The sequence below is a fragment of the Microtus ochrogaster genome (assembly GCF_000317375.1).
Source record: "Microtus ochrogaster isolate Prairie Vole_2 chromosome 14 unlocalized genomic scaffold, MicOch1.0 chr14_random_1, whole genome shotgun sequence".
Lineage (NCBI taxonomy): Eukaryota > Metazoa > Chordata > Mammalia > Rodentia > Cricetidae > Microtus > Microtus ochrogaster.
In genome coordinates this window covers 28,668,495-28,690,718 of record NW_004949096.1, presented here as the reverse complement: position 1 = coordinate 28,690,718, position 22,224 = coordinate 28,668,495, and the positions used below count along the sequence as shown (strand labels likewise).

At 46.0% G+C, this 22,224-nt stretch overlaps 1 protein-coding gene and 1 long non-coding RNA gene across 3 annotated transcripts in view; one reads left to right on the top strand and one right to left on the bottom strand.

Moving 5' to 3' along the window:
• Positions 1–22,224, top strand: part of Ehd4 (EH domain containing 4) — a 69,540-nt gene that overhangs the window by 28,591 nt on the left and 18,725 nt on the right. The window contains exon 3 of the mRNA XM_005364294.2: positions 2,199–2,296. Within this exon, the coding sequence (XP_005364351.1) occupies positions 2,199–2,296 (98 nt within the window). The remainder of the gene's footprint in view (positions 1–2,198; positions 2,297–22,224) is intronic.
• Positions 928–4,784, bottom strand: LOC101986606. Of its 2 annotated transcripts, XR_001229341.1 has the most exons (6): positions 4,643–4,784; positions 4,115–4,410; positions 2,398–3,351; positions 2,141–2,265; positions 1,143–1,346; positions 928–1,021 (listed from the first exon to the last, which is right to left on the bottom strand). It is a non-coding gene; the product is annotated as an uncharacterized LOC101986606 (long non-coding RNA). The 2 variants fall into 2 exon arrangements; XR_003378441.1 differs by lacking the exon at positions 4,643–4,784 and having other exon boundaries at positions 4,115–4,497.

Here is a 22,224-nt window from a genome sequence, read left to right as displayed (position 1 = left end):
CTCTCTCTCTCTCTCTCTCTCTCTCTCTCTCTCTCTCTCTCTCTCTCTCTCTCTCTCTCGGCAGCTGTCCTTGCTGCTGTGTGGAGTACTGCCTCTTGCTCTGTGGCTCACACACTGACCTGGGAGCTGTTGACAAGCTCTTGCTGTTCATTCCAGGGGTGATCACTGTAGGAATTTTAAATCCCTCTGTTAGCCTCACACCAAAATCTAGGGATTTTGTGTTTTGGAAATTTTGATACTGAGTGTGAGCTTGTGGTTTTGGAGAACTATCAGCCTCCATGTAGGGACAGTTTGTGTAAAATAGTTTCATAGTACAGCACGTTCAACATATTCAGCTTGTTTCAGGATAGACTGACAAGAAATGGTGCCCACCAAGTGATGCTCAGAACTCTGTTTCTCCCTCAGTTCTAGAGAGCAGAACAGGAAAGTCAAGCTCTCTCTGGGAACCTAACAGTGACTAGTGGCCCTGTGTGCTTTGCTCACATCCTCGCTCTGCTCACGTTGGGCAGTTGGGCGTAGGGTACAAGAGGGACCAGAGAAAAGATAAATGAAAGGTTTCTCTTACATGTATTTGGCTTTATTTTTCATATTATGACGATTTTCAGTTTTCTGGGCTGAGTTCCACTCATCTGTCTTCGAAGGTACTAGCGTGTAGTCTCCGGCCAGCCACACATTATTGCCCCATGATGTCATGACCAATCTGTGCTTCAAAGAGCCTTTCCTCTTCTCGAACTGATTCGTAAAAACAGAAAAAAAAAGTGTGACTACCTAGTGCTGAGCCCCTTAAAGGACAGTTTTCATGAACGTCAGTGATAGCACCTCAGGGCTGGGCGCCCTCCCCTGCCCACCGGGCTGCTCTGGCCACAGCTGTGGAGGCTCTGAGGCTTCCTTATGGCCTCCTTATCCTGCATTCCCAGCATACTTACTTTCTGAGTAATCCCCACAGTTCCACTGAATGGAAGAACTGAGCTGTTCCCAGGCGTTTCTAAGCCTCTGCCCACACAGATACAGCAGTCAGGAACTTTTAAAACAGGAAGAGGAGAGGCACTGTTTCCCCCGTAAAACATACACAAGCCCAACAAAGATCCAAGCCGGGCTTTGCCCAAGGTGGAAGTAACAGAGTGCTTCCTGCTATTACTCACCAGCTCACAACGGGAAAGCTCCAAGGACACGCCAGATTCTAGTTTAGCTGTCTCTCTTTACACATGAGGCCCGCAGGGAATAGCTTTTGTCTAAGGTCACCGACAAAGCCAAACAGACTAGGAGCCCAAGTCTGCTGGAGCATGGTTCAAAATTTTCCTTCTCTCCCACTGTGCTTCCAGGCTGTTAGGGCAGATGATGGAAGCCTAGCAATAGGGACCATGGGCAGAAGGAGGAGGCAGGTTGTTAGGGCAGATGATGGAAGCCTAGCAATAGGGACCATGGGCAGAAGGAGGAGGCAGGCAAGAAAGACCAGGAAAGAGGCTTGAAGATGCCCAGTCAGGACTTCTGCTGACCGTCCCCTCACCTGTTTTCAGGGCACCCCTAGGACTTCTGTCTAAGCATCCGAGGAGTGATGTTTCCCAGAGCTATCTGCCCTTTGCTGAACTTGAAGCATGGGGGACTTTGGACTAGATGCTGGGTCATTGGGGCCTCAGAAAGGGACATCAGCCCTAGGTCCTCTAGCAGTCTGCAGAGCGTACAGAGCAGACTCAGGTACTCTGGCCTGGAAGTGAACCCTGAAGGAGGCGGCAGAAGCTGAGGATGCTTGAACATGGAGGTGGGACAGGAGGCTCGTGGGGGTAGGAGTCAGACAGCTTAAGGCCCGGTTCTGAGCGACTTAGTTGCTTAACCTCTCTGAGATTGATGGAAGAAGGTTAATTTAGGGATCAAAATAGGCGATATTTGGAAAATGCCCAACTATTTAATAAATCTTAGCTAAAACCACAATTAACAATAAGGGATTGAGTGGCGGCTAGCAGTGGGTTGCAGCCCATCCCCCACTCCTGTCTGTGGAATGGCATCTATTCTGTGGTACCAGGGAAGCTCCCATCAGTTTCCCCCAGCCCCTCCCCTGCTTCACAGCCCGTTTCTTTAGCCTCTGTCTCCTCCACATCCTCTTTTACAGACATCGGTGAGTAGAGAACCCAAGGAACCCCACCATTAGAGACTTTCTCAAGGTCCAGTTCCTGGCCCCAACTTTGTTCTGTCTCTTCCAGATTCATGTGCTCGCAGCTGCCCAACCAGGTTCTGAAGAGCATCAGCATCATCGACAGCCCCGGCATCCTGTCCGGGGAGAAGCAGCGCATTAGCCGAGGTCAGTGTACCCCCACCCCCGCCCTCTCCAGACCATTTCTGCTCCTGTCCCCTTCTTCCCACCCCTCCAGGACAGCCACAGCCCAGGGCCTCCCATAGTACCCTAGGCGACCAAAGAAGCCCCAGGAAACAAGTGAGGAGGTCTCATAGCTCAGCCATTTCAGCTAGTTCCAAGCTCAGGTAAATGTCCAGCACCCAGGAGGGGAATACCCCTTGGTAACTCTTCACTCGGACACGTGGCGTTCTTCCCACTGGTACGAATTTCACCTCAGGAGCCCTTGAAGCATCTTGCCATGAGGAAGCTTTTGCTAGGCAGACACAGTCCTGTGCATACAGCAGAAACAGGCCTGGTTTCTGTCCTTGAGGAACTGGAAACGAAGCAGACATCCTTCATGTTGTCATAGAACTAAAATGAGGACTGGGTGAAACACCATGAACTGCAGCCCAGTTTCCAGGTAGCAGGGAGCCTGGCGTAGCGCTGGAGCGTGGAAAGAGGCACCCCCGAGGCTCTGAAGGACGAGTAAGAATTACTCAAAGGAAACTGATAAGAGCCCGTCTGTAGGAAGATCAGAAGGTAGTTGATAGTCATTTCCAGACCTGGGCGTTGTGGTTTTAATGGGTATACTGCTGCCTTCCATAGAAAAGCTCATGGGACAGATCCTAGGACAGCAGCAGAGAGAAGAAAGGCCTGGCCGGAAGAGCGCAGGGTGGATCCCCAGGTTATGGTTGTGAGGTGGGTCCTGCTGCTGCTTCCTGCTGATAGCTTCACAGCCCTTTGCATAGCATAGTGAAACCATGCATGCCACCCTTGAGTGGCAGCCATTCTGTAGTCAGCCGTGAGTGTGACCAGCAGTGAACTCCTCAGTCCAGGAAGCAAAAGCGTAGTTGCTCGGTAAAGGGAAGCTGCTTGCTGGCACCGGAAGGGCTTCTTTGGCCAGTGACCTCCTTCCTTCGCCATTCTGTGGACTCACAGAGAGCTGGGTCTGCCTGGCTCATCCTGCGGTCTTTGCTGATTCTGGCAGGGACACTTAACAGAGTCTTCACACAATCTGATGGCTAGAGAGAAAAGAGAAAACAAAACGAAAACCAGGCTTACACTGGTCTTCTCTCCCGAAGATCTTTATTGTTGTTTTCTGTTATAAAAATAGAATCCAAATGAGTAAGGGTATGAAGAAGCTCACGCTGTCCCAGCAGCTCTTCCTACACATTCAAACACATAATTTCTAGCGGAAACACAATGACCAAACACATTTCCCACAACTGACATTTTGCCGTATGATCTCCATGGGCTTAATAAAAGGAATGTATGTATTCTGTTTAACTAATAATGTGGCTGTCATAGTGTTAGCGGTTTTTCATTTTTACAAAGAGAATTACAGGTTTGTTTGTTTTTGGTGGAGCTCTGTAGCTCAGTACCATAGATGAGTTTGTTTTGTTTCGTTTGAGACAGGGTCTCATGTATCTCAGGCCAGTGAGACCCTGGCTCAAAAAGCAAGGTAGGCAGCCCCTGAAAAATGGCAGCCAAAGCTATCTTCTGACTGCCACATGCATGGGCATACACATGCACATTTGTGACCAAGTGTGTGCACACACAACTCCCTAGTCTGGGACCCTTAATCTGAAAGGCTGGCAAGGTGTTTTATTTGGGGGAAAAACAAGTGAGCTATCCCAATTTACTGCTTCTACATGTCTGACTTAGTATTCTGAGGAAATATGTGACCCTGATAAATCTTTTTACCACAGAATTTTAGGGCTTCTAGGGTGTGGCTTCCACCTTATCCCTTTTCTTTCCCAATGGCAGGCCTTTGTCAATGCTTACCTTCCATATTTTTTAGCGTTTCTCTTATGTGTAGTAATTACAAGTGTCTTTCGAGCTGTAGCTTCTGCCCGGTGGTGCCGCAGCCTGGCATGATGCTTCTACTGTGCTTTGAAGATCAGTTTCTGTCGACACTTGGTATGATCTGACTTACTGTCCGCTCACATCCTATGCACAGAAATAGCACGCGTGGCCCAAGCCCACCAGCTGGCCCCTGCCATTCTGAGGGACACAGTAGCTGTGGGGAAGGACCTTGGACTCTAAAACAGTGCTGTGGACTGTGGCCAGGGCTTCCAAACCTGTTGACACATGGTATTGGGGACATAGTTGGTGGTTGGAGTCACTCAACTGACATATTCATTACCAAAGAATAAATAGCGTCTTAAACACGATTCAGCTTCAGCAGTTTGGCACAGCTCACATGTGCTCAGACTAACGTCCATCCTTCTGTCCAGCTTGGACACAGCCCAAGCATGTGGTCTTAATTTGTTAGAAATTAAGGTCAGTCAGTACAGCCAATGGAGTACTTACCAATTGTGACTCCATGGGCATTAAAAACATTCCATATTGACTTTATTGTTAAGTGTCTGGCTCCCTTGCGAAGGTTTTGTCTGTAAGAAGAAGAAAGTGTGTGGGGGCTGGTGCTGATGTATCATCCCCGGTCTCCATTTCCCTTTTTGCAGTTGATGGGGTAACCCTCAACAAGCCTTGTGACTTACTCTCTTATGCAATAAAAAAGACCACTTGAGGTGGGTATTTGTAATAATGTAACAGTCGTAGCTTGCTAAACCCTTGCTATATGTCACTATAAACACTGTTAGTCATATGGGCTTTATTATTTAATTTAAACCTGAACATAACCATGAACAGACAGAGCTAAAGACTCCTCACCCTCCCACTTCTGGGAAAGCAGCCTTGAAAGCAGCCATGAGCGTTTTTCCCAGTTGCTAGGCAGATGTTTGACCAAGTTTGAGACCTGAGGAGCAGGGTAAAAATTACCAACAGTGTTACATTTGGAGAACAGGCTCAGAAGAGTGGCTGTTCCGGTATTGCTGACAGTCTAAGATAATGTGGAAGCTAGCACACCTTCCTACCTGTGGGGAGTCTGCAGAGAGCCTGCATGAAGGAGTGCTAACGATGGGAGGAGAGGGTGTGTGTGTGTGTGTGTGTGTGTGTGTGTGTGTGTGTGTGTGTTGACTGCTGAGCACCCTCAGGAAGAAGTACTGACTCCTGCAAACCCAGTGTCTTCCTTTAGCTTGGGACAAGCAGATAGTAAGGAGGCAGTTGAGCATTACGCTACCCTGCTGTGCTCACATTAGACAGGATGGACCTGAACTGGAGAGCTGGCTGTTTGTCACACTGGCGGTCCTCATATCACATTACCCAGAGTAGTGAGGACCAGGGTCCAGAGATTTAGGGATCAGGAAGTCTAGTGCCATGTATATATTCAGGAAGGAGTCGGGATACTTTAGTGGTAAAAGCAGAAATAGGAACTCTTGAACCTGGAGTTCAGTTATGTGCCTCCCTTCGCCTGCAGCTCTACACATCATGTTAATTCTCTCATTGCGTTATAAGCCCCGCATCTTTATTCTGTACTGGGCAGAAGGGCAAGTGTGGTCACCAGAGTGAAGGCAGTGTTTTGCAGCCATTCCTCTTCTCTAGGCCTGTAATGGGGAGAGAAGAAACGTGAGCTTTCTGAGTGATACCTCGTATTCTGCAGTGTTGGGTTTGATGCAAAGTATGTCCAACCCCACCTTAGGTTATAAGCAGCCGTAAAGCTTATAAAGCCATAAAGAGATGCCTCTGCAGAATCTGGCAGACTCTAGCAGTGACCCTCAAAGTCAGGGCATTGTACTCCTTGCCTCCTGCCTCCTGTTGGACTGCTCTATGCTCCAGAGTCAACAATGTTGACAGTTGGGTAATTGGTTTTGAAGTAACTGTTTCATGCCACTCAATATGGAGATCCTTTAGATGTGTCTTAGTTCAATCATAGTTAGCAGAAAACCTTTAGGAACAAACAATTAGGTTTATTTACTGAATTGTAGCTTTTCTTGACTGGTATGAAGGAGTGAATGCTTATCAAGCAGGAATAAAAATACTCAGATATATTTATAATAATTTTATTGAAATCAAGTAATAGCTAACTATAAGTCCTTCAAATGTTCTTGCCAATAAAAGAATGTGTGGGTTCTTCAGATTTTTTCAGATTATTTTTCTGAATTGGGTGTGTAAATTCTGAGCTAGTTCACCCTTCAGCAGCTCCTTTGCCCCAGTGGCAGCATCCAGATTGTTGACACAATGTGATGAGCTGGATGAGCATGCTTATCCACATGCACATCCTTGTTTCCACTCCCAGACTGTAATCATCCTGGCTCTCAGACTGTTTGCTTCCTAGACTACCGTTTATTCCATGCAGAACCTAAACATCACCTAGGGTTTATTTCTGAACATGGCATGAAAACCAATGTGTTCTCAGCTACTTGAGATAAACCTCTTCAGTCTAACTTTAACCACAGCAAAACACAGAAGAAAATTGTAGCGCAGCCATCAGTGCCCTTGGCCGCCTCTCTAGCACAATTGCACTGAGGTACTGTTTTAGCTGCAAATAATTCTTCCTGTGGATTCCGGAGGAGACTGAGATTTGTCTCTAAAGATTTGATTATGGCAACAAAAATAGAATAGTTTTTCCATCCTAAAAATGCAAATAATGCCAGACATGGTGGCTCATGTCTATAATCCCAGCACTTGGTAGACTGAGGCAGGATTTAGCAAGTTCAAAGGGGACCTAGGATACATAGTAAGTTTGAAGCCAGCCTGGGCTACAGAGTAAGACCCTGCCTCAAACAACAAACAAAGTGAAGTTAAACCCTTGACTAGACATGGTGGCTCACACCTGCAGTCCCAGCACTCAGGAAGCAAGAGTTTGAGGTAGACTAGCCTGGGCTATAAATGATACCCTGTCTCAAAACAAAACAAAAAATGCAAAGAAGTCTAGAGGGAAAAACAACCTCTTGGCCTGGCTCTTCTATCAAATCTTCTTTTCCTCCCAGGGCTCATACTCATCAAATGAAAGCTGAACTTCTTCCTCTGATGAAGAAGCCTTGTGTCTGTTACCTCCCAGTCTGTTCATTAAAACCAGTGACTATTGGAGCTGGTAAGATGGTGAACAGATAAAAGGATGGAAAATGCCCTGCTAATAAAAGCAGCACTGTGGTGGTATATGAGACAAGGATTTAATATCTTTCAGTGACAGCAGCAAACTTCAGAGTTGTCATTAGCATCTGTACTTTCACAGACAAATGCCTTTGAGAGTGGCACCTGAAGATAGGCAAACCCTGTCAACAGGCTGTTTCAAGAAACTGCCAGCAAACCTGAGGTCCTCAAACTTAACATCACAAAAGAAGCAAAAGAATTGCTGGAGTGCCCTGGCGGTGGTGGCACAAGCCTTTAATCCCAGCACTCAGGAGGCAGAGGCAGGCAGAACTCTGTGAGTTCGAGACCAGCCTAGTCTACAGAGCTAGTTCCAGGACAGGCTCCAAAACCACAGAGAAATCCTGTCTCGGGAAAAAAAAAAAAAGAATTGCCGGAGCTGGGAAACAGGGCATGGAAGTACAAACTGTGATTAATAAGGGCATAGAAAGAAAGAAAAAATAGAAAAGACAAAAACAGATCGTAATCAGGGAAGCACAAACATCTACTTGACAAGTTTTTTTGAACTTTAAAGACAAAAGACCGGATTTTGATGGCTGCCCAGGAAAAGAGAGAGAACATTTAGAGATACCCAGATAAGAGTAACTTCCCCCTTGGGTTTTGGGAGTGAGAAGGATTTAAGGGAAACACACACACTAAGTCTGTTGTGGAAGACTGAAAGGCCTGGGGCAAGCTGTTAGGCGTCAACAGCAGTGAAGACCAGTGGGAGAGCTGCCAAGGCCCAGCAGTCCCTGGTCAGAGCAGGTGTGGGTGGCGTAGTCAAGACTGTGGCACTAAGTCCTGAGTGTGATGTGTATATATCCACTCTTACATGCCTCTTTGACCTAACAACCAGGTTGGTTCCGTTCCCCCCCTGGTAGAACTTATGTTACAGTGAGTCGGACGCAAAGAAACAGGTAAATTATTTTATCCATTGCTATGAATAAGTATTGCGTACTAGGAAGGCCATATGAGACTGCTCAGTGAGGAGTCAGTGAGGTGGGCCAGCCGCACTTAGACTGCGCGTGCATCTGTGAAGACAATGCTTTAGGCAAGACCTCAGTGCTGAGAAGGAGCTGGCCTTGCAGAGTTGGGGCCGGTCAAGACCACACGTTTTTGCCTGCTCACAGTATTCAAATCTAACCCCATGTAGTGTTTGGATAGTCAAAAGCTCTTGCGCAGGACCTAAGTTTGGTTCTTGCAGCTAACAACTGACTGTAATGCCAGCTCCACAGGATCTGGCACCCTCTTGTGGACTCTGCAGGCACCTGCATACATGTGTGCATACACATAAATACAAGTAAGAGATTATTTGAAAATGTTCAAATGTCATATGTCCATTCATTGATTTAAAATACTGCATGTTCATTTTGTTCTGAGATTGTTTCTGTAACAATCAGTATAAACCTATAATCAAATTATTTTCTTTGGTCCAGTCAAGGGATTGAAGTTTCTAGAGACAGTACCCGGTGTATCTTAGTTTGCTTTCTATTGACGTGATAAAGACCATGACCAAAAACAACTTAGGGAGAAAAGGGTTTACTTGGGTTACGTATCCCAATTACAGTTTGTCATCAAGGGAGCTCTAATCAAGAGGTGCACCCAGCAGGAAGCAAAGGTTAAGTACCGAACAAAGGTTCTAAGAGCAGGGTTCCTCTTCCTTTTAGGGGCATTGTATTTTCTTTCTTGCCTTAAAAAAAGAAGTAATTCATTGGTTTTCATAGAATTGATTTAGCCATCACCGCCGTCAAGTTTAGACCATTTATCACCCTGGAAAATAAGCCGTATCCTTCGTGGTCACGCTGGTCCTCCTCTCAGCCCTAACTAGGCGATCACCGATCTACTCTCAGCCTCTTTGGATCTACCTACCCTGTATATTTCATATTAGTAGGACCACCTAGGAAGTGTTTGCATTTAAAACCAATCACATTTGCAAGGCTTATATGCAATGTAGTATATACCAATACTTGCTGTCTTTTACGATGACATATTATCTTGTCATATGGTTATACCATATTTTATTCACTCATCAACTACTAGATGTTTGAATTTTGTGATGTTTTGACTGATATGAGTATCCTGTGAGTGTTCATGTGTAAATTTTTGTGAGGACATATGTTTCATGTAATTGCCAGATTGAACTATAACTGAATATGTAACTTCTAAATTTTATTATATTTATTTACTTATTTCATGTGTATGTGTTTACCTGCATGTATGCATGTGCACCACATGTGTGCCTGGTGTCTGCAGAGGTCAGAAGAAGGCAAGATCTCTTAGAACTAAAGCTATAATGGCTACGAGCCATCATATGGGTGCTAGGAACAGGACCCTAGTCCTCTGCAGAAGCAGCAAGTGTTCTTAAGCTCTGAGCCATTTCCCTGCCCAACCCACACCCCTTTTGGATTGGGTCTCACTATGTAGTCTTAGCTGGCCTTACTTTGTAGACCAGGCTAGCCTCCAGTTCAGAGAGATCTGCCTGACTTTTCTCCCTCAAGTGCTGGGAGTAAAGGAGTGTTCCACAAGTTAGCCTGATCAATATTTAATCTTTGAAGAGTTACTGAACTGTTTTCCAAAGCAGCTGCACCATTTCATTTCCTACCACAAAATAACGAGGGTTCTCTACATCCTCATCAACACCTGCTGCTCTCTCTTCTCTAGCTGTGGCAGTGACAATCAGGGGCATCATACCACCCAACTACGCTCCCAGCCCTGAGTGTCAATTGATTCTGGCTCTTTGGTTATGAAGCAGGATCTCATTTGGGGTTTTATTTGCATTTCCAGCTGATGATGTTGAACATCTTCTAGACCATTTGCCTATCTTCAGAGAAATGGCCATGCGGGTTCTTTGCCTACTCTTTTTAATTGGGCCTACTTTTATCATCAAATTGCAACAACTCTATATATGCTGTACTTTTGTCAGATACATAATTTACAAATGTCTTCTTCTACTGCGTTTTTACTTTCTTCTCACTGATATCTTCTGAGATAAAGACCATGGTCATTTCAGTTTAGTTCATTTACCTTGCTGTGTTTTGGCTTCTTAATCTGAGAAGGTTAACTCAAGGTCAGTAATCCCAGCACTTAGGAGATAGAGGCAGGAAAATCAGGAGTTTAAAGTCATCATTAGCTATAACCTGGACTACATGTATTTTGCTCATATGTTTTTCTAGTAGTTTCACAGTTTTAACTGTCAGATGAAGTCATCAATACTTCACACTAATTGTTTGATGTAGTATGAGTCAGGGGTACAGCTTCTTTTCTTTTGTGTGTGGAAATCCAGCTGTCCCTGCACAATTTGTTGAAAAGATAATTATTTCCCCCACCAGAAAATCTTGGCACCCTTGTTCTAAAACTTAATTACTTCACCAAGCATAGTGATATATACCTGTAATCCTAGTACTCAGGAAGCAGAAGGATCAAAAGTTAAGAACTAGTCTGGACTACTTAGAAAGTTCCAGGCTAGTGTGTGTTACGTAATAAAATTCTTTCTCAATCATCTTCATCATCTATAGATGTGAGTTCATTTGGGGACTCTGGTTCTAACTAATTGATCTATTAGGCTGTCCTTACAAAGGAGTCTCCTTGCTCAGCAGCAGGATAAATGGGCAAGCTCACAGGCCAGTTACTATAGACAGCCAAGGTGAACATGAAGGGAGTTGTTGATAGGAAGTTCTTACCAGCATCTGTCTGGAGTGTAAGGCAGGGGAGATAACTGAGGCTGCCTTTACTGTTATCTCTTGTAGACTACAAAAAGAGGGTGGGAACAAAAATGTGGGAAATGGCAGCTTTGGGGAGGCAGGGAGTGGTGTGCATGCTGGAACATGCGCACATAACCAACAGGCACACGTTAGGAGATTTGGTTCTGAAGATTACTTGGAATGCTGAGGATTAGGAATTGGGTGATAATGAGGTAGAAAATCCCGTAGAATGTGTGTCTGCAGGCTCAGGTCATGAAGCCGTTTTTACATTTAGAGTCGAGTTTAGTGACCTCTAAACTTTGTTTGGATTTGGCATCAACAGAAAAGTGTCTGTCCCCATAGCTGGAACTAGCCCCTGATGACTTGTTGACAGGTCCTGTTTTCTGGCTGGTGCTAAGGCCGGTCATTTGGAGCTGTGAGATGCTGGACATCACTTGTCACTTGGGCCCCCAACAGGAAATCCTGATTTTTTTTTTTTTGTTTGGGAGAAGTTTGCTGACAAACACATTCATGTCTCCTTTTCCACTGATGCCACGGGAAATTCGTCATGACGAGTGTTGCTGCTTCTGATCCGAATGTGAACTCGTCACCACTGTGGCTCAGAATGGTATGTATCTGCTGGGCCCTGGCAGATTTTATTAACATTTTTAAAGCATAATAAATCATGAGGAATGGCTGATTTTTTTCTAACCTTAAAGCCTTGACTTCCACTTAAAAAACAAAACAAACAAATATATATCTTGATAGTAAGGCAAACATTTTTCTTAGTCTGTGTAGAAAACAACTGGCAATTATAAACCATTTCGCAAACTATTCCATAGACATTGGGAAACAAATGAATTGGGAAAATGTTTCTTGCCCTATGAGTATGCAACCCTGAGTTCTTTCCATATGTTAGCTCATTGCTCCTTGCAGAAACTCTCTGTGGTCCCATTTTACAGAAGAGAAGACTCCAGTGAGGCACAGAGATACTAAGCAATTTTCTTTTTGCACCACTGAAGTTTTTATTCATGTGAATTGTTAAAAATGGGCATCTATACCAGTGTCAAATGAGGGTGGGAGAGGAAGGCAGGGTAGGCAAGGAGAAGGAATTCCCATCTATTGGTAATACAGCTCCAGGTCCATCCCATCGTGGATTTCATAATCTCCCAGAGACACGTGGTCCTTAAAAATTGTGTACCACTTTTTAAGAATGATCTTATTCCACCGGTGCCAGTTTGGGCCGCTGTCAGTTTCTTCAAGTCCCCGAAGGTGTCATCGGTGTTGCACGTCCTTGTAAACTCTCCTCACCTTGAACCGGGCCAGTCTGACCCTCTAACTCACTTTTTGATCAGCAGAATTGAGTAGGAGGGATACTTCAGGACGTCCCAAGTTTCAGCCATAGGAAGTCTCACAGGTTTCACCTGGATCTCTTGGAATGTTTGCTTAGGGAGAAGCCAGATGCTGTGCCCTGAGGCTCCTGTAGTTGGGGAGGCTCACACCCATCCCCTGGAGAGGCTCAGCTAGCCAGCCACTCCACTGGCCTGACTCAAATGTGTGCAGGCACCGGGCACCACTCAACCAACTCAGTCAAGCTGTCGGGGAGCTCCAGTCATCAGACCTCACGAGGGACCCCAACCAAGAACCGCCAGTCAGTTCTCAGAGCTATCGAGAAAATGGGTTTCTGTTTAAACCATGAAGACTTATGGTGACTTAAACAAAGCAGCTAGCGAGAAGCCTGCTGGTTCTAGAGCACATGTTGTGACCCGCGAGAGATATGTGCACGAACTGGGACACTTTCACCCTTGAGAAGGCAGCCTTCAGAAGCAATGTAGTAGATGCTTTCCTCTTTGTGCTCTCTCGTTTCTATGGCAACCTGACCCCAGCTAGGGTGATCTGGGAAGAAGGAATCTCATTTGAGGAAATGCCTCTGTGAGATTTGCCTGTAGGTAAGAGAGCCCAGCTCAATGTGGATGATGCTACCCTTTGGCAGGTGGTCCTGGACTGTATAAGAAAACAGGCAAAATGAGTCAGTAAGCAGCACTCCTCCATGGCCTCTGCATTACTTCCTGCCTCTAGGCCCTGCCTTGACTTCCTTCAATCATGAACTGGGATGTAGAACTGTAGGCTGAAATAAACCCTTTCCTCCCCAAGTTGCTTTTGGTCATGGATTTTTATCACGGCAGTAGAAACCCTAACTAAGACACGCTGCAGATACTAGATCTGTTTTTTCAGAGATTTTGATGGCAGTCTTAGGGAAGGCTATATGCCACCCGGCAACTCTCATATCAAAGACGGCAGAAGGAGGGGAAGGAGGTTTCCCTACGTTGGTTGTCACGCTGTGCCAGGCGTTCCTGGTCAAGCTCTTCAGCCCCTTCTATGCATGCCCATTGCTTTAGATTTCCGCAGCGAGACAGTCACTTGGCTGACTGTAGAAAGGTTCTGTGCAGGTGGCGGATGAACCAAAATACAGAACAAATGCATGTTGAAGCAGAGGCTTATAAAGAAAGTCTTGATATCCCACAGCCAGTGGTGTGCCTAGGCAGGGGTTGTCTCTGAGGCTGGACAGACAGAATGGCAGGGAAGGGTGGGGCTAGGTAACGCTCACTGGTAGAGTTTGCCTAGGGATCTTGATGTGATCCCTAGGACCAACAAAAAAGAATGGGGAGCCGGGCGTTGGTGGTGCACGCCTTTAATCCCAGCACTCGGGAGGCAGAGGCAGGTGGATCTCTGTGAGTTCGAGACCAGCCTGGTCTACAGAGCTAGTTCCAGGACAGGCTCCAAAGCTACAGAGAAACCCTGTCTCGAAAAAAAAAAAAAAAGAATGGGGAGTTTGCCTAACAGAGTTGCGAGGGGCTCTGCAGAAGATGCTGCATTGGCAAAAGCTAGTGGGGAGGGGTAATAAGATCTGCTGAGTTCAGGGTGCATTGCTGAGTAACCAGGAATAGCAGATGAGGCAGTCTAGGAGGGCCTGCAGGTGTGTGCCGGAGGCCTGGAGGAGAAGCGCATAGATTTTGCTCTGGGAATAACAGGAAGCCATTGAAGGGTTATCTTCTTAACCTTCTCCTGATTACCCAGAGTTATCATTATGAACATCCGGACATTCTTGCCCACAGACTACTGGTCAATATCTATTGTTGACTGTGTTTCTCTTTGCTTGATACCAGGGTGTTTCTGGGTCTTGTTATATCCAGCCCTGTTTTCTCTGCTCCCCGATTAATTTTGTTGTTGTGAGTGATTTTTGGCAGACAGAAGTGGTGAGTTCCAGGCTGAGGCACAGTTGCCTACTTCAAGGAGGCTGGGTGTGGACCAGAGGCAGCTTCTCAGGAATTCTGATGTAAGAAAGCCCCATTTTGAGAGTTTGGGAGCAGCATTAAACCACTACTTCTGAGTCAGACACCCTGAACACCTCTTCCACCCCAGACAAACAAAGCATAATGTTGGCAAATTTGACAGCTCTCCTAGACTAGAGCTATATCCCTGGTGCCTCTCCTTCCTCTAGGAAAAGTCTCCTGAGCCAGCACTAACCAGTATCTCCCAGGGGAGAGCTGCCAGTGAGAGCAGAGGTCACCAGGTGACCAGGTAAAGGGAGCCATCGTCGGAAGCTGCTCTCCTCCGCCTGTCTCTTCACTCCATCAGAACGCCCTCTTCGCATTTCAAATCTCTTTGGAAGGGAGGGGTCTTACAAACTTCTAGTGAATATAAAGAAGATTTTTTTTCCCACATTCTCATTTGTACTTTCAAATGTTTAATCTTTTCAGATTGCCTCAATCCCTACTGTTATATGTGGGAAAAAACTGTTATATGTGGTCTCTGCTCCACTCCTGGGGGAGACCCCTATGGTGAGTGAGATAATTACATTTCTGGGCAGTAGAGAAATGGCATTCTGAGAAATGCTTCCTGGAATAGCTACCATTTCCCAGACCCTCCCACAGACTGGGTGACCTAAGCAAGGTACTCTGCCACGCCAGGCCTCCATGCACCCTTCCAGAGAAGAAGAAGAAAATATTTCACCAGATAGTCCACGTAAATACTAAGTGCTCCATAGATGTCAGCTTTTCTCAGCAGCCATGAAGCACAGAGAAAGATTTACCTCAGGCTTCACAGTCTCTTGTGCAGCAGCTCCTCTCTCATCCAGACCAGCTGCGGATGTGGAAGAGCTGAAAACAAGAGAGCTGTCCAGGCACCTGTGATGCAGTCCTGAGAGACAGGCAGGCTCACAGGGGGGGTCACAGGCTGATGTGAGCTCAGATCCCAGCACAGGGTCCTGAAGATAAAGGAGGTAACGTGTAGACGCCATTTAGCTTAAAGCTGTGGTAAGTAATGGACATGGTGGTCGCTGTTTATTGTGTAGAGATATGGTTAGACCCGGGATAGGCGTGCCAGGATCTCAGGGTTAGCTCACCCAAGTCTGGGACTCAGAGACAGACCAAACTTTTTTCCATTTGTTCTTCAGGGAACAAAAGGAAAAAAGGGGAGGGGTAAATCGGATATTTATACTAGAGTTAGGGAAAGCCAGGAGTACAAGCAAGACTTGAGTTGGCGAGGCCTGCCACAGAGAGGCGCCAGGAAAGAAGAATTATTTGGTGACAGCCCAGTTCCTGCCACAATTCTAGTTTTTTTTCTCCCATGGTCCCCTTTTCCTGTACCTGGTGATGGCCCTTACATGTGTCAAGGCAGCTTCCTGGAGAGACCCACTGCACACTTTTCACCTGGGTTCTTTTTATTTCTGTTTTTTTTTCAAAACCATCTCTTGGTTTTTGTTTATTTTTTTATTTTGTTTCTATTTTTGAGGATCTCACTATATAAACCAGGCAGTTTTAAACTCCACAACCCCAGGCTTTATTGACTGTTTTGTACTGCTGGTAACTATAGCTGTAACATGAACTTGGCGTGGTAAAATAAGTGAGTCTTTTATCTTTGTAAGAGCCCATTGTGGACTCACATGGTCCCTGCTGACTTGATCTGACGTTTCATTTGTGGCATAAACCCAGAAAATCTCTGAGCAATGTTTTGGCGAGCCATAACTTAGTTGCTGAGCTGATCGTCATCATCTGGCTGCTGCCCCATGCTCCCAGATCGCTCACATGGTGCAGGGTGTTTCAAACACAGGGCAGGGTGGGCTGGGGTCAGAAATGGCTGTTAAGGCCTTTCTTGATCCTGTCATCTTGGTTTGCCGTGTCTCTTTAGAAAACCGTGACTTGAGGAGTCATTGTCTTTTTGACCCTCTGAACCCGGGAATGACAAGATTCATTGTCAAGGTCAAAGCCTTATTTGTCAGTGTCTGACCTTACCGCACTTGGGTGGAGTCTGATGACACTGGCATTTTGCCTCAAGAAAACTCAAGTAATGTTTGCCAAACTGACTCTTCTGATTTATAGATGTATAGTGTAAGAGTTTCTTGTCTAATGTATGCAAAGCCCACTCAAAAAATGAGAAATGGGTATTTTTCGTGTGTGACACTGATTCCTTGATGTTGTTAATTTTGATACAATATTGGAAGACTGGGGTCAATCACTTTTTAAGCATCCTTTGACCTTCTGGTAATTTCTTTCAGTATAGAATTGTTTGGAATTGGGTCACAAGGAAATTAAACTTTCAAGACAAACTATTTACCCCAATGAAAATATTCAAGGACCTTCAAATTAGACCAAATGCTGTAACACACAAGCTCCATATGGATGGAATATAATGAATGAGACTTGTTACTTGCTAATATTATTAGTTAATTATTTAGTACTCCTATAGCCCCCTTAGGCTGATCTTGTGATTAGTGAATGTATTCAGTGGACACTGAGCTAAACTGAGTTTCCCAAGCATCTGACTTTCATAGTCTCCTGTCCAGGACCATTTAGACAACTAGAAACTTCAGATTCAAATGATTCCTTAATGATCACCATACTTATAGATGTGGAAACTGAGACCTGGCAACGTGGAGTAATTAGCTGGTCCAAGTGACCAGACTTGTATGTGTCATATCAGTAGATTCTTAGAGGGATCTCCAGAAAAGAGCCTCAAGTGAGCATAGCATTCTGTCTTTTTCCAGTGCCTAGCGCTCTTTAAGTGAGCCTGCTTCTTGACCTAATTTTCAATCTGAGATAGAAAGGAAGATAGGAAACTATTTTCCTTTTCACTTGGCCACACTAACAAGATTTTACCTAGAACCTTCCTCTGTCCTGTGTCGATGGACTAGCCCTGCGGAGTGATCCTTTTCCTGACGGTCTGGACACATTCCCACAAATATGGTCTGCCATTATCCTCACCACCTTCCCAAGGACTGGTACAGGCACATCTGGGAGCAAAGGACACCCAAGTTCAGGTTCTTATGTCCTAGGAAAAAGGATTGGTTAGAAATAAGAATAAAGAGTTTATTAAGAAATGGAAAGTACCCCCGAGGGGAGTAAAGCCTTGAAGTTTAACCTCCATGACCCTCTATAGGACATTTAAATAGCACCTGCTTCTCCGACTGCGGGCTGGGGGGGGGGGCAGTTCCCATGCATGCTTTGTTGTTACATAAAACCCAGCTAAGAAAGTGTCCCTGGCCTTTCTAGGCTGACTGGCTTCCTTCATGTGTTGATCTTTTTAACTTTATTTATTCCGGGTGTGCATTCTGTGGGCACACCACGCATGGTGCATGTGTGGTGGTCAGAAGACAGACTCGGGGAGTGAGTCCTCTCCTTCCGCCATGTGTGTTCTGGGTATATCACCAGCCTTGATATGTTGTTGTTAGTCTCGATGTAACTTTGTCTGGCCTCTATTCTCCTGCTATGGGGTGGAGAGACAGCCTGTGAGGCTGGCTTGTTTATTTTATAAGGAAACAGGCATAGACAATCTGATTTACAGGTCTTGGACTGAATCCCAGAGGGAGAAAGATGGGAAGGGAAACAAGTAAACAGCACAAAGCCCAGGTCCTGTGCTTATCTGGACCTTGTTTGTATCTAAATTGTGGCCCGGCCTCCTGCAGGCCAGGTGTGCCAAGTGCGTAACTGCTCCAGAGCTCAGGCCTCTTATTGTAGCTAGCTGTGTCCCCAAGAGGTAGCCGTTACCCATTGAGATCTTTGAGGAAAACTTCACATTGAATTTCCACAAAAATAACTCTTGTCAGGGAATCTTCTTGTGCAGACCACAATGTGTTATTGTGGTAACCACCTGTGTTACCACGGAGTGTGCTCTCTCCGAGCCCTGCTGCTCCAGCTCGTCCCTGCTCCGAAACACACAGCTAATGGGGTCTTCTGGGCAGGTACTACATAGTTGAGGAGATGCTGCTCCACCCGCAGGGTGGTGAAAGGTATACCATTGCAGCCTATATCTTGAAAGTGCTAGAGATTGAACCCCCCCCCACACACACACACAAAATACTATACTATAGAAGGAAAAAGAATCCTCAGTAATGTTCCTCCCTCCCCGCATCCCTGTGGTGCCACACAGTGGATAAAGGCAGACTCTGGGGTCAGAAAGCCTGGTTTGGCTCCTGTTGCCCTGGGAAAGCACTGTGAACGTGGGGAAGTCAGATGACCTCTCTAGTCAGTTCCTGTCTGTAGGTCAGGAGACACGATGGGCACGCCGCAGGAGTGTTACAAGGACTGCTGAGATGAAGCCCTAGGAAGCTCTTGAAGCAAGACTGGAGCCAGAGCCAGTAAATTTGGACAGCTATTACGTATTTTTAGCCATCACTCCGCTCTCAACAATGAAATGTTCAGAAAAATACTTTGTTAGCTGTAGAGCAAAGTCGGCCTGGAAACAATGCAGACACTCCCCACAGGTCTAGCTGAAGTGGCCGTCATTGTTAACGCAAGTGCCCCCTTTCAAAAATAAGGTTAGCATGCCTAAGTGGGCCCAGATAGTTGATGTTTATTTTTAGATGATTTACACTTCCTGCAGCTAGGAACAGCCATATTTTAGAACTGTTTAAACAACTATGTCATCCAAGTTGCCAAGAAAAATGATGCTTGTTCAAGTCAACGTGTTTGGCTAAGACATATTTGTGTGTTTATTTTATTGTGGTAAGAGTATTTAGCAGGCAATCGCAGTCTCTTTATAATTGTCTTTCCTCCTTCCCCACCTCTACTGGAAACAGAAGTGCACTTATCTGAATGTTTGAGTCGTGGGCCTCACACGGACCACAGCGCATGTGTGGACGGCAGAGGACAAAATACAAGAATTAGTTCTCTCTCCTCCAAATGGGTCTCGGGACTCCATTTGTCAGAGACCTGGTGACAAGTGTCTTTGCACACTGAACCATCTCCCGGGCCCCCTTACCGAATTTTTACTTCCAGTATGGAATTAACTCTGGGCATGGTGGTGTTCAACCTGTCTCTAGGGCTTGCTCATGTGGCCCAGCTGGACTGTTCTGCCTGCTGGCTCTCTTCCCCAAGCCCAGCAGCTACCATTCCCCTGAGTCTGTGAGTCTGACTGTTCTGGTCTCTCACAGGTAGAATCACACAGCATCTGCCTTTGTCTGCAGTCTGGCTCGTTTCGTTATGTCCCCAAGGTCCGTCCTGTTGTCACATTGCCACATGCTGCAGAATTTCCTTTTTCTTCAGAGCTGAATGATATTTTACATTAGGAATATACCACATTCTCATGACTCGCGTGTTTCATGGCTTGCCTCAAAAATAATGCCACATTTAACATGGGCGTGCAAGCTGTCTGCCTTCATTCCACTTCTTTCCTATAAATACCCGGAAAATAGATTACCAAGTCATATGCTAGTTCCATTTTTCCTTTTTTTGAAAAATAAGACATGTTTATTAAACACTTACTATGTTTAATAGTAGATCCCGGGTATGTAGTGGTGGACAGTGAAGAGGGGAGCCCCCCACTGTGGGTGCTAAGAGCCAAGCTTGGGTCCTCTGGAAGATCAGCACATGTTATTAACCACTTAGCCCTGAATTTACATCTTCAGGTCACTAAGTAGACCATTATAGACTACGTGCTATGAAAGGAAGATTATTGGTGCTATAGGAACCTGACTTAGATGGTGGAAAGCAGCTGCACTGGGATTTGGGGTAACAAACATAAGTAACACCTCCCCTGCTCTCCGGCTTCCTGTAGTGTCTAGTCTAGTGGGTGCCTGGGCCAGGAGACACCCCAAAGCCTGGAGAAAAGGCCTATTGGGAGGCCACATGGGGGAAGTCCCATCCTGCTGCATTGGGGAGGGACCCCCATGGGGGTCGATGCAGGCAGAAGGAAAGTACAAAGGAATGAAGACTGGAATATGCAGGTGCCTCTGACACACAACAAAGAGCCCTATGTGTGTTTGTAGGGTATGGTGGGGTGAGGCACAGGCTAGTCATGAAAACTTTACTCTGTAAACACTGATCCTCAGAGCACTGAGGGGACGCACAGTGTTTTGAAGAGCTAGGGGTCATTTGGGGGCTGGATTGGGAGGAAGGAGTCTGGGGTCAAGAAGGGCAATCTGGCTGCATGGGAGGGAGCATGACTGGCATTCTCGGTGCCCATCTCTAACGGACACTCCCCAACTGGGTACTGGAGGACACAAGGTTGACCAGGAGGCCCAGGAGACCAGGCATCACACTAACAAACCAACATAGAAGTTTTGTGGTAGAGTATCAGGGCCCCAACTAGAACCAGAGCTGTTAACTCTGGGAGGGAGGACCAGTCTTTGTCAAGAGGAAAAGTTGGAGCAGGGGCTGAAGGCCACGCCAAGGCCACATGAGGACCCAGAGAGAATCTGGCCTTGGTTCTGACTGCCCTCCATTGTTTTACATCCTTTTATTGACACATATCTTGTTTAAGACTTGTGTGATTAGAAATTTGGCTCTGGGGAGAAATTTAAGCCACCCTCCCCCCCATTAAAAACAGACTGCCAAATTTGCTTCCTCAGGTCCCCTGACTTGTATTTACCTGAGCCAGGGAGCAACTGCAAACCCCAGCTTGCATTTCCTGGCAGCTCTTTCTTTGGCCCAAATGAGGACCACAGTTTCCACAGGCCCTGTGACGGGAAACCCCTGATTGGGTGAACGGGCCCCTTCCTTCCTGACCCTCCCTTTGTTCCTGGAACAGGGAGCCAGGAATGCCAAGCTGGAATCTTCCGAAGGGCACATACCCTTTTCCCAGCTCCCAAAGCTTTCATTGGGGCTGATTATATCTTTTTTGTTTCATATCAATAAAACTTCCACTGGAGGGCTTAAAGCGTTGAAATGTTTATAACTGAGTAGGGCCGAAGAGGTGGCTGAGTTGTGAAGAGTGCAGTTGGGCTCTTGCAGAGGACCACACTCTGTTCCCAGCACCCACATGGTGGCTCACAACTCTCCGAAACTCCAGCTCCAGAGAACCTGGTGCCACCTTCTCTTCTGCATGGGCACCAGGAATGTACATGGTGCACATATGTAATGCAGGCAGAGCACTCAGATACAGAAAATAAATCTAAAAACAAACGGATGTTTAAAAACCATCTTGATCATCAAGGGGGGGGTGTTGCTATGTAATTTCTGCAGCCTGCACACACGCATGCATATGTGATGCTCGTATAACATATAATAAGATGTATCTCTTGTAACGGCAGTTGGGAAAGTTGTACCAAGTCTGTGCGCACATGGAACCACTACCTTCATCAAAGGATAGAACTCTGTCACCCCTAGGAGGTCCCTCTTGGTTCCAATCATCTAGTCCCAGCCCCACCCCTGCTGTAGGCAGCACTCAGGTGTCACCTAATCTTGCTGTTCCAGAACTTTGAGATGAATTGCTTAGTGTGTGCTCTTTAGTAGCTGGCTTCCTTCACTGCAGTTCATGTGTTGGGTGGGCCCATGTTGCACACAGCCCTCTTTACAAGCCTTTCAGGAGACAGCTGGATTGTTACCTGAGTTTATAAAGTCCCTCAGGAACATCCTCTTGCCCTAGATCTAGACTGGATTCCACTCTAGTCAGGCATCTTTTGATAAACTTTCACTGTGACCTCACTGTGCCTCAAGCACTGGATATAAAATTTTGGTTTTTTACTATGACTAGTAGATGGCATTTTGGACAGTTTTCTAAGTGCTAAAACTATTCTAAATGCCCCATGTGTTAAGAATGCAGCCCTAAAAGGTATGTGGGTACGTTAGGGGCTCCATTTTACAAACAAGGTAACAAAGATTAAGCCGCTTGCACAAAGTCATAAAACCACTATGATGTAGGCAGGATTAGATTCAAGGCATCTCTCTGTCTAAGCCCACACTGCCCATAACAATGTGTACAACTATGAAGAAGATGGTCCCTGTGGTTAAAGAATTTATAAGCCAA